At 41.0% G+C, this 16,440-nt stretch overlaps 1 protein-coding gene and 1 long non-coding RNA gene across 2 annotated transcripts; one reads left to right on the top strand and one right to left on the bottom strand.

Annotated features, from left to right (window-relative positions):
- The first annotated feature begins 946 nt into the window (after positions 1–946).
- Positions 947–14,961, top strand: LOC106601219 (ATP-sensitive inward rectifier potassium channel 12-like). Its single transcript, XM_014193249.3, has 2 exons — positions 947–1,852; positions 10,630–14,961. Exon 2 carries the CDS (start codon positions 10,775–10,777, stop codon positions 12,209–12,211), a length of 1,437 nt encoding a protein of 478 aa, XP_014048724.1. The 5' UTR covers positions 947–1,852; positions 10,630–10,774; the 3' UTR covers positions 12,212–14,961.
- Positions 2,425–5,287, bottom strand: LOC145877493 (uncharacterized). Its single transcript, XR_014391794.1, has 2 exons — positions 5,044–5,287; positions 2,425–4,419 (listed from the first exon to the last, which is right to left on the bottom strand). It is a non-coding gene; the product is annotated as an uncharacterized LOC145877493 (long non-coding RNA).
- Positions 14,962–16,440: the final 1,479 nt, after the last annotated feature.

Raw genomic sequence — 16,440 nt, 5'->3', positions numbered from 1 at the left:
TAAAGGTATATGAAAGGATCAACATTATAGATAACATAAAGGTATATGAAGGGATCAACATTATAGATAACATAAAGGTATATGAAAGGATCAACATTATAGATAACATAAAGGTATATGAAGGGATCAACATTATAGATAACATAAAGGTATATCTAATGCTAATCTAAAAAAAATAGGAAAACCACTTTAATTTGATTTAGATGAGACTTTTTTTTACCATTATACAAATGTCATGGTCTCTGGCTGCCAGGAGGACAGTATAAAGGGTCAGACAGAGTGACCAGACAGGCTACAGTAGGATCTGAGTAGAAGATGACCACAAGATGACTCCTCTGTGTGTGTATTATTAGCCAGTAATCAGCCCTGGGTGTCAGATTAGTCCCCATAACCTTTTGATAGGCACACCTTCCTTCATTACAGTGTACAGGTCCGCTGAGTCAGTGGCCAGCTACATATCATGAGGAATATTTTGTATCTGAAGCTCTGGATTTCATTAACACACCTCAAATGCTCATACTATAGTACCCTTTCTCCAAGCTCCTTTCGTCCCACAACATCCATTCTCCATCTCTCCTCAGCCACTCGTCAGTCTCTTGGTACCTATCTCAGTCCACCCCCTCACTACTCTTCTATGAGCCTGTCATATGGACAGATATACTCCCACCTTCCTATTGAGGAGGAGAGCGCATTGAAAAGAAGCCCCCTCTGCTCCATAATTTAGGAGCAGAGAAAAGGGAGAGAAGATTGTAAAAGGAAATGGTTTCCATAGAAACAATTGTGCTCCATCCATACCCAAGATCAGGAAAACTGCACTAGCATACGTTTCTGGGTTGTTTCCATTTAGGTTAATTATCTGCAATTTATTTTCAATATTACAGCAAAAACATGTCAAGTTATGATGAGAGTTCAGTGCAACTTCAGATTTCACACAGACCATTAGGTCATATCTGTGAATGAAGTTCAGACAAATCCCATATACACTGTTCTCATAAATATCTGTTCTCATAAATAACGTGCAAAATCAAGAGAGAAAGAGGACAACTTTACAATACTACACTTTATAAAGTCTCCTATTATGTAAAGGACTGGCAGAGTGCCTTAGGGGAGTGTATGACTGTGGTTGGAGACTAACATGCATTGACAGTGAGACTGACTGCACTGGCAGAGATAATGGGCTGGAAACCAGCCCGAGAGCCACTGTGAGTGGGTAAAGATTTCAAGGAACTGAAATGATGGTTTATTCTATACAAAATTCAGTCCAAGTGACTTGGTAGTGTATTAACAAGGTTATAACAACTTTGATACCCATTCTTACAACTACTTCATATTCATCTCACCACAATTATCCCAATGAGACATAGATTTGAGATGCAGTCAACCAGTAAAATGAGAAGGGGATGCATCATGTAACGCCTACACATAGACATAAAGACATGAGGGAGACATAATCAAACTGACAAGCACCCCCTCGAACCCACACACTTTGCACAGAGTAAATTGACACAGCATTTGGAGACTCCAGTGCACGAGTCTGTGGAGGAGAGCGCGCACTGACCGGATTACAGGAGACAGTTAGAAGGTAGCAGAGGACAACAAAGGATTAAAAAACAAAAGGGAAAAAAAACAATAAAGATATGCAAAAATGTGTGATTAATGTTAATGGAATAAGAGAGTGGAAACAGAACAGGATAGAACTATTGCCGAAAGGCAAGGCGTACAACAGAGACTCCTGGGGTTACACATCCTTCCTTCCAAAGAGTGCGTGGACTTTTCAGAATTGAGGTTATAATTCAGAAGTGGATCTAAACAACAAGCAAGCTGCACAACAAAATAACTTGTTGTTTTTAAGGTAAGCCTGGCCTATTTATCAATTATCCTAAATCATAACCTAAAATGCGTAAAGGTCCCCAGTGTCCAATACACATTAGAATGTCAAGACATTTGTGGTGGGAAACAGGATTAACAGTCTTCACCAAGTGAAAATGTATTACTATTCATTTTCAGTGTTTGAAATGTATTTTCAAAAAGGTAATCTACAAATAATGAAGGCTTGTTCTGAAACCAGTGAGAATCAAATGCCTATATCATGGTTACTGGAACAGCTGTCCTGTCTCACCTGGGTATGCTACTATTGATAAGATGAGTAACCTTGGTTTTACTTAAGATTCTTAAAAAATAACCGGGTTAATAATTATCAAAGAAACATTTAAACTGGTCAGAGCAATATTTTAATTTATAATAGTGAACTTGGTTATTTGGATATCTCCTACTAAGTATTTGACAATAATATTTGCTCAAGCCATTTGCATGAGACACTTATACACTACCATTCCCCATTAAAGTTAGTCCTTCCATCAGCCTAGAGCTCAATGAGGCACTGCGTCAGCCAGTCCATAATCATACACGTCAAGGAAACTGATGTGTAGGGATGGAGCAAACAGGTGCTTTATTATACAGGTCAATCGTATTTCATCTCTAGGGCATCCAGGCATCGGTCATGGTCATCTGCTGTTACCACAGTAAGACCTGCTCCTCTGTAGGTTCGTTTAGTCTGTGTTTGAGGTAATCACAATGTTTTGTTCACAAACTGAGAGTGAATTAACCCAGGGTTTACAGACCCATACACAATAATGGATGACATTCAAATGTCAAAGTTACAGTAAACGTGTACAGAGAAAAATGTCGATAAAGGATGGATCTGTAGAGTCGCCTACAGCACACCAGAGCAATAAACAGGAGACAGGGACAGGGAGGGATATATAAATAAACACAGGGAGCAGAAGCTCATGAAAATTAGAGGAAAGTTGATGTTGTAATGAAACGGATAATCCTACAGTTAACTCTGTGTGGCCAGGCGATCCTTACTGGTAAAACCCAGTTCTGATTCTGCATCTGTGTTCTAAAAACTGGGATTTAGCAACGATGAAACAAGTTATTATCTTTTTCCAAGTACAAAGCCAACACCACCTTACGTTTCCCATATAATTAGAATTTCAGCATATTTCTAAAACATTTACATTACATTACATTTAAGTCATTTAGCAGACGCTCTTATCCAGAGCGACTTACAAAAACAACATTTATACAGGTTAAAATAATAGCACAATAGAAGTAGTAATAAAATGAACAAAGCAGAGAATTCACCCCATTTAGCTGCAAAAAGAATGACTTTGATCTACTTTTCCCTTCATTATGTAACACTTTCCTTGTTCAAACACACAGCCCTCATTTGAAGCAATGCATGCAATGGTTGAGCTGACTGGGGTTGATCAATCACTACTTAGTACGGGGCTGTTGTTGACTGACCCTAATTAGGGTACTCTACCCTAGCTGTAAACAGACAGAGAAGGTTCCAGATCGTTCAACATGATTGACATGCAGGGAGACAGGAATAGATCTGTTACAAATAAAGGGTGATGGGAATTCCTAGACTGTCAGATGTCATTTGGTCATGTTTCTTTGACACAGTGGCTCATGGAAGATTTTTTAAATTTTTAATTTGTTCCACTTGTTGAGTTGTAAAAATGATATCAGTAAACCTTCTTAGTGAAATCTCTGAGAGCCCAGACTGGATTGATCAACTGAATTTCTGGCTTGTTCGTGGAACTGACAAGATTAAAATAGTTTATTATGATCATAATCTAATTTGACCAGACAAAGTTTTGCATCTGAATGGATTCAGGAAATGTACCAAAGCCAGAGAAAATAAAGGTCAACATAGACAAACTCATTCCCACTACTGCCAACATTAAGTACTGTTGTAACAGGCTCTTATTAGCCACTTCATGTTTGATAATTCAGTTATACAATCCCAAACCCTGCGTCTGGTATTAGAATAGCATGTTTTATTTTCACTTAGGATGGGGTTATGGGCTTTAACTGTAGCGTTTGAGAAAACAAGGAACTTGTGGTTGAGTCCACCTTAATTCTTCTCTTTTTTTATTAGTGTCCTTGTAGGCCTACATCCCATTGGATTCTCATCAACAAATACAAACATTTTTCATAATGACAACAAGAAACACATTGCAACCGAACCCTACCCATTTGGAACAGCCATCGATAGGTTCATACGCATACTGTTCCTTTTTATACATCTCAGAGAGGACTGCTTGGGCCCACCTTGTGTATTATCTTCCTATGTGTTTGAGATATGTCTTGATGTGCAGTAAGGACCCACATGCCAAATGGTATGTAATCCTGCTCCAGTGATTAACCTGGGACAAGTATGACGTGGTTTAGGAGATGTCCTGTTGGCGTCGTCATCATTCCACAACACTGTCCGCCACCAGCACCGTCTCCCTCCTTTTCTTCTCTCTCCGTGAGGGATTAGGGTGTGGGGAATCTGAACCAGGTCACTCTATTTAGATCTGCCTTTCATATCACTTCTTTGAGACTAGAGATTAGGAGACTATTCATCTGCAATTTAAGAGATTATGGGTTAAGAATGGCCTTGCCAGACAAGTACACGTAAAGATACAGTAAAGGAAGCCTCTCCTCCCCAGCCAACACACACACACACACACGCACACACACACACGCACGCACGCACACACGCACGCACGCACGCACGCACGCACGCACGCACGCACGCACGCACGCACGCACGCACGCACACACACACACACACACACACACACACACACACCACACACACACACACACACACACCTCCTGCTCAAGGGGGATTAAGTATCTGTATCTGTGTTGTGTAACAAAGATTCTTCTTCAGATGTTCTCTTCCCAAAGTGAACTCTTTCTATGCACTCAACATCTCCCTACACTGTGATGATGAGGGACTGTTAGATGTCATTTTGTTAAACCTCTGTGAATCAGTTTAAGATGTGTTCTGTTTACTCTTGAATCTTCCTCTCTCCGTGACTCATCCTGAAGAGCTCTTACTAGCCCCCTCCACCATGTCTCTAGTGGCTTTACCGTTCCGCTCCATCCCCCTCGCTTCACCACACAGTCACCTTCCAAATTCCACCATAAAGGCTTCCTATAAAGGCTCGCTGTTAGTCACCTGCAGCACTGCATCTGTACCTGTCTCATTTCGACTCCTGTAACCAAAACGTAATCATCATCATGATTACTCCGGCATTGACGGATAGGATCTTCAGTGTAATCATGTCCTCAGGTGATGTTGTCCTCCTGAACCAGGAGTACCTGTGGGGGAAGACACAACATAAGACTACTGGGAAGTGTGAAAAACATTGTTAACAATCCTAACAATGTCACTGTATTGTACATTCAGTCATAGAGAGAGAAAAATATATTTATGTCAAAGTTCTTGCAGAAATTTCCATTGGCAACCATGTTTGGCTTTGTGGACTGTCACATACATCCTGGCATCTGGCGGTTGATCTGTCAGGAAAACCGGCCCTGTCGTGCAGAGGTCTCAAATGATGTAGTTTCACAATGACACAAAACCTTTGCATGTTTTCACAAAATAAAGCTACAACTGCTACCTTGATCTCGGATTTCTAAGTGTTTTGTATCGTAGGTATTATGATGCAAGGATTATGAGAGGGATTTCTTTGACATAGATACGTAATGGCAGAAACAACCCTGAGCCGTTTTCTAATATTGCGTGATGTTAGGAAATTTGGAGATCATGGTGGAACCAAGTTGTTTAGTTTCGTTGAAGTCTTTATTTAGCGCCGAAATGAAGTAATGGCAGGTGTATTTTCAGTTGTGACATTGGCCTCTATAAAGAGACAAATAACACAATCAACCACAGAGATGTATTACCTCAGGACTGAACTCTTACTTGAAGATATACAGTACCAGTCAAACGTTTGGACACACCTACTCATTCAAGGGTTTTTCTTTATTTTTACTATTTTCTACATTGTAGAATAATAATGAAGACATAAAAACTATGAAATAACACATATGGAATCATGTAGTAACCATAAAAAGTGTTAAACAAATCAAAATATATTTTATATTTGAGATTCTTCAAAGTAGCCACACTTTGCCTTGATGACGACTTTGCACACTCTTGGCATTCTCTCAACCAGCTTCATGAGGTAGTCACCTTAAATGCATTTCAATTAACAGGTGGGCCTTGTTAAAAGTACATTTGTGGAATTTCTTTGAGCCAATCAGTTGTGTTGTGTCAAGGTAGGGGTGGTATACAGAAGATAGCCCTATTTGGTAAAAGACCAAGTCCATATTATGGAAGAACAGCTCAAATAAGCAAAGAGAAATGACAATCCATCATTACTTTAAGACATGGTCAGTCAATATGGATAATTTCAAGAACTTTGAAAGTTTATTCAAGTGCAGTCGCAAAAAACATCAAGCGCTATGATGAAACTGGCTCTCATGAGGACCGCCACAGGAAAGGAAGACCCATAGTAACCTTTGCCGCAGAGGATATGTTCATTAGAGTTACCAGCCTCAGAAATTGTAGCCCAAATATATGCTTCACAGAGTTCAAGTAACAGACACATCTGAACATCAACTGTTCAGAGGAGACTGTGTGAATCAGGCCTTCATGGTCAAATTCCTGCAAAGAAACCACTACTAAAGGACACCAATAATAAGAAGAGACTTGCTTGGGCCAAGAAACATGAGCAATGACATTAAACTGGGGGAAATCTGTCCTTGGTCTGATGAGTCCAAATTTGAGATTATTGGTTCCAACTGCTGTGTCGTTGTGAGACGCAGAGTAGGTGGACGGATTATCTCTGCATGTATGGTTCCCACCGTGAAGCATGGAGGAGGATGTGTAATGGTGTGGCGGTGCATTGCTGGTGACACTGTTAGTGATTTACTTAGAATTCATGGCACACTTAACCAGCATGGCTACCACAGCATTCTGCAGCGATATGCCATTCCATCTGGTTTGCGCTTAGTGGGACTATCATTTGTTTTTCAACAGGACATTAACCCAACACATCTCCAGGCTGTGTAAGGGCTATTTGACCAAGAAGGAGAGTGATGGAGTGCTGGCCTCCACAATCACCCGACCTCAACCCAATTGAGATGGTTTGGTATGGTTTGGTATGAGTTGGAACGAGTGAAGGAAAAGCAATCAACATGTGCTCAGCATATATGGGAACTCCTTCAAGACTGTTGGAAAAGCATTCCAGGTGAAGCTGGTTAAGAGAATGCCACGAGTGTGCAAAGGCAAATGGTGGCTACTTTGAAGAATCTAAAATGTAAAATATATTTTGATTTATTTAACACTTTTTTGCTTCCAACATGATTCCATATGTGTTATTTCATTGTTTTGATGTCTTCTCTATTATTCTACAATGTAGAAAGTGGTAAAAATGAAGAAAAACCCTTGAATGAGTAGGTGTGTCCAAACTTTTGACTAGTACTGATTGTTTGTAACCCAAAAACCGGGTCACATCAAATCATAGTTCTCTCAATAAAATATACTCACAGTAAATCACTTATGAATGTTGAGGGATAGTTATCAAAATCTGATGATATGGTGATGCACAGGTACAGATGTAGGATCTTAATTGGATCATTATTGTTTTGGCTGAGAATTTTCCTGAGAAGCAGGAAATATAGATGAGCTTTGTGATTTCATACATTCACTGAAAACCTGCAGTTATATTAACAGTATTTCACTTTTCATGTAGTCTCATTTTGACCAGCTAATAGCCTAACCACCGATCAAGCAACATTATGGACTAAATGTTTGAATAATTTTGCTGCAGGACTATTAAGATCCTACACCTGTACTGTGTAGGAATCTTGGCAAAATGTAAAATCTTTCTCCCTGTAGTGGTCTTCACCGGGGGATGCCGTCCATGCACACATTGACAGTTGCCATGCCGATACCAAATCTTTCGCAGTAGACTACTTGCCAGGGTGGAGTCCAGCCTCCCACCCCACTTATAGACCTACTGACCACCTGATGATCACTGGTGCCATGGGAACAGCACGGGCCAACAGGTGAGGACGCCATGAATGGAAGCTGTCATACCTGTGTCATACCCAGCGGTGTAAAGTACTTAAGTAAAAATTAAAGTACTACTTAAGTAATTTTGGGGATATTACTATTTATATTTTTACTTATATTTTTACATTTACTTCACTACATTCCTAATGAAAATAATGTACTTTTTACTCTATGCATTTTCCCTGACACCCAAAAGTACTCGTAACATTTTGAATGCTTAGCAGGACAGGAATTCAGACACTTATCAAGAGAACATCACTGGTCATCCCTACTGCCTCTGATCTGGCAGACTCACTAAACAGAGAACATCACTGGTCATCCTACTGCCTCTGATCTGGCAGACTCACTAAACAGAGAACATCACTGGTCATCCTACTGCCTCTGATCTGGCAGACTCACTAAACAGAGAACATCACTGGTCATCCCTACTGCCTCTGATCTGGCAGACTCACTAAACAGAGAACATCACTGGTCATCCCTACTGCCTCTGATCTGGCAGACTCACTAAACAGAGAACATCACTGGTCATCCCTACTGCCTCTGATCTGGCAGACTCACTAAACAGAGAACATCACTGGTCATCCATACTGCCTCTGATCTGGCAGACTCACTAAACAGAGAACATCACTGGTCATCCATACTGCCTCTGATCTGGCAGACTCACTAAACAGAGAACATCACTGGTCATCCCTACTGCCTCTGGTCTGGTGGACTCACTAAACAGAGAACATCACGGATCATCCTACTGCCTCTGATCTGGCAGACTCACTAAACAGAGAACATCACTGGTCATCCTACTGCCTCTGATCTGGCGGACTCACTAAACAGAGAACATCACTGGTCATCCATACTGCCTCTGATCTGGCAGACTCACTAAACAGAGAACATCACTGGTCATCCCTACTGCCTCTGGTCTGGTGGACTCACTAAACAGAGAACATCTTTGGTCATCCTACTGCCTCTGATCTGGCAGACTCACTAAACACACATGCTTTAATTGTAAATGATGTCCTAGCGTTGGTGTGTGCCCCTGGCTATGCGTAAATAAATAAAAACAAGAAAATGGTGCTGTCTGGTTTGCTTAATATAAGGAATTTGAAATGATTTCTACTTTTACTTTTTATATATTTTAGCAACTACATTTACTTTTGATAGCTAAGTATATTTAAAAACTTTTAGACTTTTTCTCAAGTAGTATTTTACTGGGTGACTTTCACTTTTACTTGAGTAATTTTCTATTATGGTATCATTACTTTTACTCAAGTATGACAATTGGGTACTTTTTCCATCACTGGTTATACCTTATGTCCCCAAAGCCTGCAATGCTTCTCCTTATTTGTGTTATTACAGGGAAATGGACAACCTTAGCTCGCCAATGTACAGTTGAAGTCGGAAGTTTACATACACTTAGGTTGGAATCATTAAAACTAGTTTTTCAACCACTCCACAAATTTCTTGTTAACAAACTATAGTTTGGAAAGTCAGTTAGGACATCTACTTTGTGCATGACACAAGTAATTTTTCCAACAATTGTTTACAGACAGATTATTTCACTTATAATTCACTGTATCACAATTCCAGTGGGTCAGAGGTTTACATACAATAAGTTGACTGTGCCTTTAAACAGCTTGGAAAATTCCAGAAAATTATGTCATGGCTTTAGACGCTTCTGATAGGCTAATTGACATAATTTGAGTCAACTGGAGGTGTACCTGTGGATGTATTTCAAGTGGGAAGCTTGTGGAAGGCTACCCGAAACGTTTGACCCAAGTTAAACAATTTAAAGGCAATGCTACCAGGTACTAATTGAGTGTATGTAAAGTTCTGACCCACTGGGAATGCGATGAAAGAAATAAAAGCTGAAATAAATCATTCTCTCTACTATTATTCTGACAATTCACATTCTTAAAATAAAGTGGTGATCCTAACTGACCTAAAACAGAGAATTTCTACTGAGATTAAATGTCAGGAATTGTGAAAAACTGAGTTTAAATGTTTTTGGCTAATGTGTATGTAAACTTCCGACTTCAAATGTACATAACTTGAATATCAAATGAATGGAACCAAAATAGTGCAAACATTAAAAATTAAATAATGATATGGTTGAATATAGTTTCCTGATCAATGGAGCACTATAAATTGGTCAATATAATGTCTGTATGTCCCATTCAACATAGGCTGTCAAGAGACTTGGCTCATGTATAATCCCTAAACCCATGATGACCGCAATCCCTCTCACATAGCTAAACACAACTCACCTTCCCAGGTTATCCTCTACAAAGGAGAGAGACAGGTCAGTCTGATCAATATTAAGAGGTTACCAGAGGTAGGTCAAATGGTCTTGAGAAAAGTGAGAAAGCATACTTTCATGCTACCTTTGTATTCAAGAAGGATACCCTTATAGGACTGTAATACATTTCTCATTCACAGCATATCCTTTCTAAGCGCGGTCTTAATGCATAAGAGAATGTGAGTCATACATTATGTCTCTCACACTGTGCAGAGTTGGCAAGCTATGCATAGTCACTGTGTCCTGTAGGGCACACTGGTAAGACCAGATAGCCCAATGAGATTACGGACACTGTATTATAACCTCAACTCTTCCTGTTCTACACCCTCTCTCAAACCACTCTCACATCTCTTGCATCACTCTGGTCAATTTTCTTATTTATCCATACTTTCCCCTTTTGTTAACCCAACAGGTACAGCTTCGTAGCACCAGATGAGGAGGGCCTGAAAATCTCCACACTTGGGCTCCACAACGGCCACAGCTCGCCAAATAGCCGGTTCCTCTCCCCTAGTGGCACATCCAGAGGAGATAGGATATCAGGAGCCATAGGTCATAGGATGAACAATTACAACGGAAAGATCTCTACTACAGGAACGAGCCAACTAAGAAGTCGCTTCGTCAAGAAAAATGGGCATTGCAACGTGGTATTCTCTAACATGGAGGAGAAATCCCAACGTTACCTGGCCGACATCTTTACCACCTGCGTGGACATTCGCTGGAGATACTTACTACTCCTCTTCTGCTCGACCTTCCTGTCCTCCTGGATGTTTTTTGGAATAATCTTCTATTCAGTTTCCAGAGCCCATGGGGATTTTGATGAGCACCCTGGAATGAGTTCCTCTTCAGGGTTGGAAGGGAATGGGCTTGGGGTTGGTGAAGTTGAAGGGGTGCAGAAAAAGTGGCAGCCATGCCTCCTTCATGTGGAGGGCTTCGTCGGAGCCTTCCTATTTTCCGTCGAGACCCAGACCACCATTGGTTATGGGTGGCGCTGTGTCACTGAGGAGTGCCCTGTGGCAGTGATCACAGTCGTGGTCCAGTCCATAGTGGGCTGCATCATTGACTCCTTCATGCTTGGCACAATCATGGTCAAAATGGCACGCCCTAAGAAGAGGAACCAGACCCTGCTGTTCTCGAAAAACGCTGTGATTTCCCTGCGCGATGGCAAGCTGTGCCTCATGTGGCGGGTGGGTAACCTGCGCAAGAGCCACATCGTGGAGGCCCATGTGCGGGCACAGCTCATTCGACCCTACGTCACGGCAGAGGGAGAGTTCATCCCTCTAGAGCAGAGGGATCTCAACGTAGGCTACGACGAAGGCATAGACAGACTCTTCCTGGTTTCTCCTCTGGTTATCGTCCATGAGATCGACGAGGACAGCCCCCTGTATACTGTGAGCCGAGCTGATCTGGAGTCTGATGACTTTGAGATCGTAGTGATCTTGGAGGGCATGGTGGAGGCCACCGCCATGACCACCCAGGCCCGCAGCTCCTATCTGGCCAAGGAGATCCTATGGGGGCATAGGTTTGAGCCTGTGATCTTTGAGGACCGAACCAAGTATCAGGTGGACTATGCTCGCTTCCACAAGACCTACGAGGTGCCCTCCACACCCCACTGCAGCGCCAAGGAGCTCAGTGAGACGGCCAGCCGGCCTGCCTCATCTGCCTCCTCCCACTCAGTATTCCCAACCAGCCCCAGAATCACCCAGCACCTCGTAACCCCCCACTCCCCCAGCGCCTTCTGCTATGAGAATGAGGTAGCACTGAGCTGTGGAGAGGACGAGGATGAACTGGATAGGCAAATGGGAAAAGACAGGGAGGAGGAAAGGAGGAATTCAGTTTCTGTAGACTTTCATCATTTGTTTCAGGACACAGCCACAATGACATCCGGGAGCAACGTGCTGTGCGTTTTGGACATGGACAATCAGATGGATTTTGACATTCTACAGACTACCATTACTCGTGATCCACTGACATATAAAAGTGAGTCAGGAATCTGAGGCAAAGGGATGGCACCCTCAGACCCTACCCAACCCCTCCATTCATATAGTTGAAGTTGGAAGTTTACATACACTTAGAGTCATTAAAACTCGTTTTTCAACCACTCCACAAATTTCTTGCTAACAAACTATAGTTTTGGCAAGTAGGTTAGGACATCTACATTGTGCATGACACAAGTCATTTTTCCAACAATTGTTTACAGACAGACTATTTCACTTATAATTCACTGTATCACAATTCCAGTGGGTCAGAAGTTAACATACATTAAGTTGACTGTGCCTTTAAACAGATCGAAAAATTCCAGAAAATGATATCATGGCTTTAGAAACTTCTGATAGGCTAATTGACATAATTTCAGTCAATTGGAGGTGTACCTGTGGATGTATTTCCAGGCCTACCTTCAAACTCAGTGCCTCTTTGCTTGACATCATGGGAAAATCAAAAGAAATCAGCCAAGACCTCAGAAAAATAAATTGTAGACCTCCAAAAGTCTGGTTCATCCTTGGGAGCAATTTCCAAATGCCTGAAGGTACCACGTTCATCTGTACAAACAATAGTACGCAAGTATAAACACCATGAGACCACCAAGCCGTTATACCGCTCAGGAAGGAAACGCGTTCTGTCTCCTAGAAATGAACGTACTTTGGTGCGAAAAGTGCAAATCAATCCCAGATCAACAGCAAAGGACCTTGTGAAGATGCTGGAGGAAACCGGTACAAAAGTATCTATATCCACAGTAAAACGAGTCCTATATCGACATAACCTGAAAGGCTGCTCAGCAAGGAAGAAGCCACTGCTCCAAAACTGCCATAAAAAAGCCAGACTACAGTTTGCAACTATACATGGGGACAAAGATTGTACTTTTTGGAGAGATGTCCTCTGGTCTGATGAAACAAACATAGAACTGTTTGGCTATAATGACCATCATTATGTTAGGAGGAAAAAGGGGGAGGCTTGCAAGCCGAAGAACACCATCCCAACTGTGAAGCACGGGGGTAGCAGCATCATGTTGTGGGGGTGCTTTGCTGCAGGAGGGACTGGTGCACTTCACAAAATAGATGGCATCATGAGGACGAAAAATTAGGGGGATATATTGAAGCAACATCTCAAGAATTCAGTCAAGAAGTTAAAGCTTGGTCGCAAATGGGTCTTCCAAATGGACAATGACCCCAGGCATACTTCCAAAGTTGTGGCAAAATGGCTTAAGGACAACAAAGTCAAGGTATTGGAGTGGCCATCACAAAGACCTGACCTCAATCCTATAGAAAATGTGTGGGCAGAACTGAAAAAGCGTGTGCGAGCATGGAGGTCTACAAACCTGACTCAGTTACACCAGCTCTGTCGGGAGGAATGGGTCAAAATTCACCAAACTTATTGTGGGAAGCTTGTGGAAGGCTACCCGAAACGTTTGACCCAAGTTAAACAATTTAAAGGCAATGCTACCAAATACTAATTGAGTGTATGCAAACTTCTGACCCACTGGGAATCTGAAATAAATCATTCTCTCTGCTATTATTCTGACATTTCACATTCTTAAAATAAAGTGGTGATCCTAACTGACCTAAGACAGGGAATTTTTATTAGGATTAAATGTCAGGAATTGTGAAAAACTGAGTTTAAATGTATTTGGCTAATGTGCATGTAAACTTCCGACTTCAACTGTATATACCAACCTGTAGGTCTTGAAGTGAGGTCTTCCTTTTGTATTTTGCACGTTTTGCTCTGGATTTAGTACTAGATCTACACCCCTTTCGCCTTGCCAACATTATTTTGTACTTTTACCTGAGCCCGTGTTTTTGTTTGTGGAGAGAACCAAATGGGAGGCTGAGGTAGTGGTTCTACTCTGCACACCTCACCCATACGTGTACCTCAGGGCTGTGGGACAGTCACCTAGAGAGATAATTACATATGAGATTGTATGAACGTGCAACTTTTTTAATGAGGTAATAGGAAAGGAACACCAAGAGATGGATAGTTCCAGTAGAGAGCTGAGGATGAGACAAATATTGACTTGTTGAGACGTGTGTAATGAAGGATAAACAGACATTTGACCAAAGGAGGACTTCTGCTTCAGAAAGTGTCTCAGAAGGAAATGTGCAGGGAAGACACCCAGAATATTTGAGTGACATTCAAGTAGGTAGGTATGATGTTTATCTACACAGTCTTATTACAGAGTTTGTTTCATTTGGACATGATACATGATATTTTGATGTGTAATCAACCTCCAGTGTTCTGTAAAGATGACTGGTTATATGACATGTAATATGAATCATACTTTGGTTCAAATACTATATCAACTCTCAGTTCAGGTGTGGAATATAACAGACAGGATAGTTTTCTGCTTTCTACTATTTGCACTATTTTTCTTCAGTCAAGTTTTCCTTTGAGCCCATAATTTACTACTGTACACACATAGTGTCTTTAGCATAGATCAATAAATCATTTATCGGTTGTTACTGTGCGTAATAACAACAATACAATGACCAATGCAATCATTGAATAATCATAGCTAAGGGTCTTATTGTCTGAAATCCAGTTCTTTATTTGCTGGAGAAAAGAACTAGGTGTTTTCATTCTCCAGAATTAGGTCGTTTTTTCTCACATTTTTATTAAAGGCCTGTTTTTGTGTTGCAAAAGGAGCATGAATGTAACATAATGGAAAGTCCCTCTCTTCAGTGTATATCAATAGAGGACTTATCATAAGTTACTTATCTGGTCTCTCATGTCACCTTTAAGACATTCCCCTCTCCCGATAGATACCTTTGGGGGAATCATCTGAAAGCAGTTCTCTTTAGAACATGAGATCTCATAAAAGTTGATTCTAGAGAGACTGAATATAGAAACATCTTTGTTTATTCCAAAGTTTCTATATTTCATCTCTTTCCCACTAAGTCATATATAAACATCATTGTCTTGTTTGTTGGCATATGGTTTGTGTATGAAATTATTAAAATAGTTTTTCTGACCCTTCTCATGCACCGTAGCTCCTGTTGTGTGTAGTTGTCTGGAAGATGTACATGCACCTTGTCTGTTTCCTGCACTGCACTGCACCTGTTTTTCTCTTCATCTTTATCCAACAACATTTTGTTCTTGAGTAACTTTTGCCATTTTTACATCTGCAAAATTGTTTGTGAAGATTATATAAACTTGAATGTGTGTGTGTGTGTGTGTGAGAGAGAGAGAGAGAGAGAGAGAGAGAGAGAGAGAGAGAGAGAGCAAGAGCACTGGGCATTCAGTATGACAGTAGGCTTTTCAAGTCAAAACTTGCACTTTTTCAAATAACCAGACCTTTGTGACAGTTGAGGCACACGGGAAACGTTGTTACCACAATGCAACTGCTACTTTATATTTTTACAATGAACGTACTGTATTTGACGGGTAGTGTGTACATTTCGATATGCTAGCAGCTGCATGGAGTAAATGCTGAGAGATAACAGTGAGGAATCTTTATTACGCTACTATATCTGGTTTACAATGTGTGTTTGTAAAACAAACCAATTGTGTAATATTATTTCCTAAGATAATTGTGTTGACTTATCTCTGCCGCTCAGTCTTCCTGCTTGCACGTCTCTATTAACATGCCATGTGTGGAGAAACAGAACAGACAAATTCCCTGACCAACACAAGCTTGAACAGCGAGTAAATCATAGAATGCACTTTATTCCTTGTGTATACCTTTTGATGTTGAAAATAAATATGTATAATATATATTATTTGACTGTCTCTGTACATGTAGAATATGAACAATATTTGTGCGCTAACTAACAAACAGTTGAATCCAGATGAGAAAATCCAGGAAGTGAGGAGATAATAAAGGGATGGAAGGATGGAGTTGTTGTTCTCATGCTGTGCCACTAGGTGACTCTGAACACTAGTCCATCAGCGAGGTCTACAGCAGAGAATACCGGGGCAAACGTTCCCTCTAGTGGTGTATTTGTTCCAGCGTGTTCACCACCCAGCTCCCTAGATCAACTATCAGACTGAGGCAGTTATGTCTGATCTCTCATGCTGTGCTAAGCGACTTACGGGACTCTTCAAAACAAGAATATCCAAATGTAAAATGAAAAGCATCAAATCGTAAAATACGTAGTGTATCAAGGGGATCTGAGGCCATTACTGATTACAAGGATTCTCTGGAGCAGGAAATCAAGGACAGGACAGAGTCGTCTCCAGTAGTCGTGGCCTGATGTCCAGAAACAGATGCAGCCTCAACACAAAGACAGAAGAA

The sequence above is a fragment of the Salmo salar genome, chromosome 03 (assembly GCF_965601325.2).
Source record: "Salmo salar chromosome 03, fSalSal1, whole genome shotgun sequence".
Classification (NCBI taxonomy): domain Eukaryota; kingdom Metazoa; phylum Chordata; class Actinopteri; order Salmoniformes; family Salmonidae; genus Salmo; species Salmo salar.
Note: the sequence above shows the minus strand (reverse complement) of the source record. Positions and strands in the feature narration are given on the sequence as shown.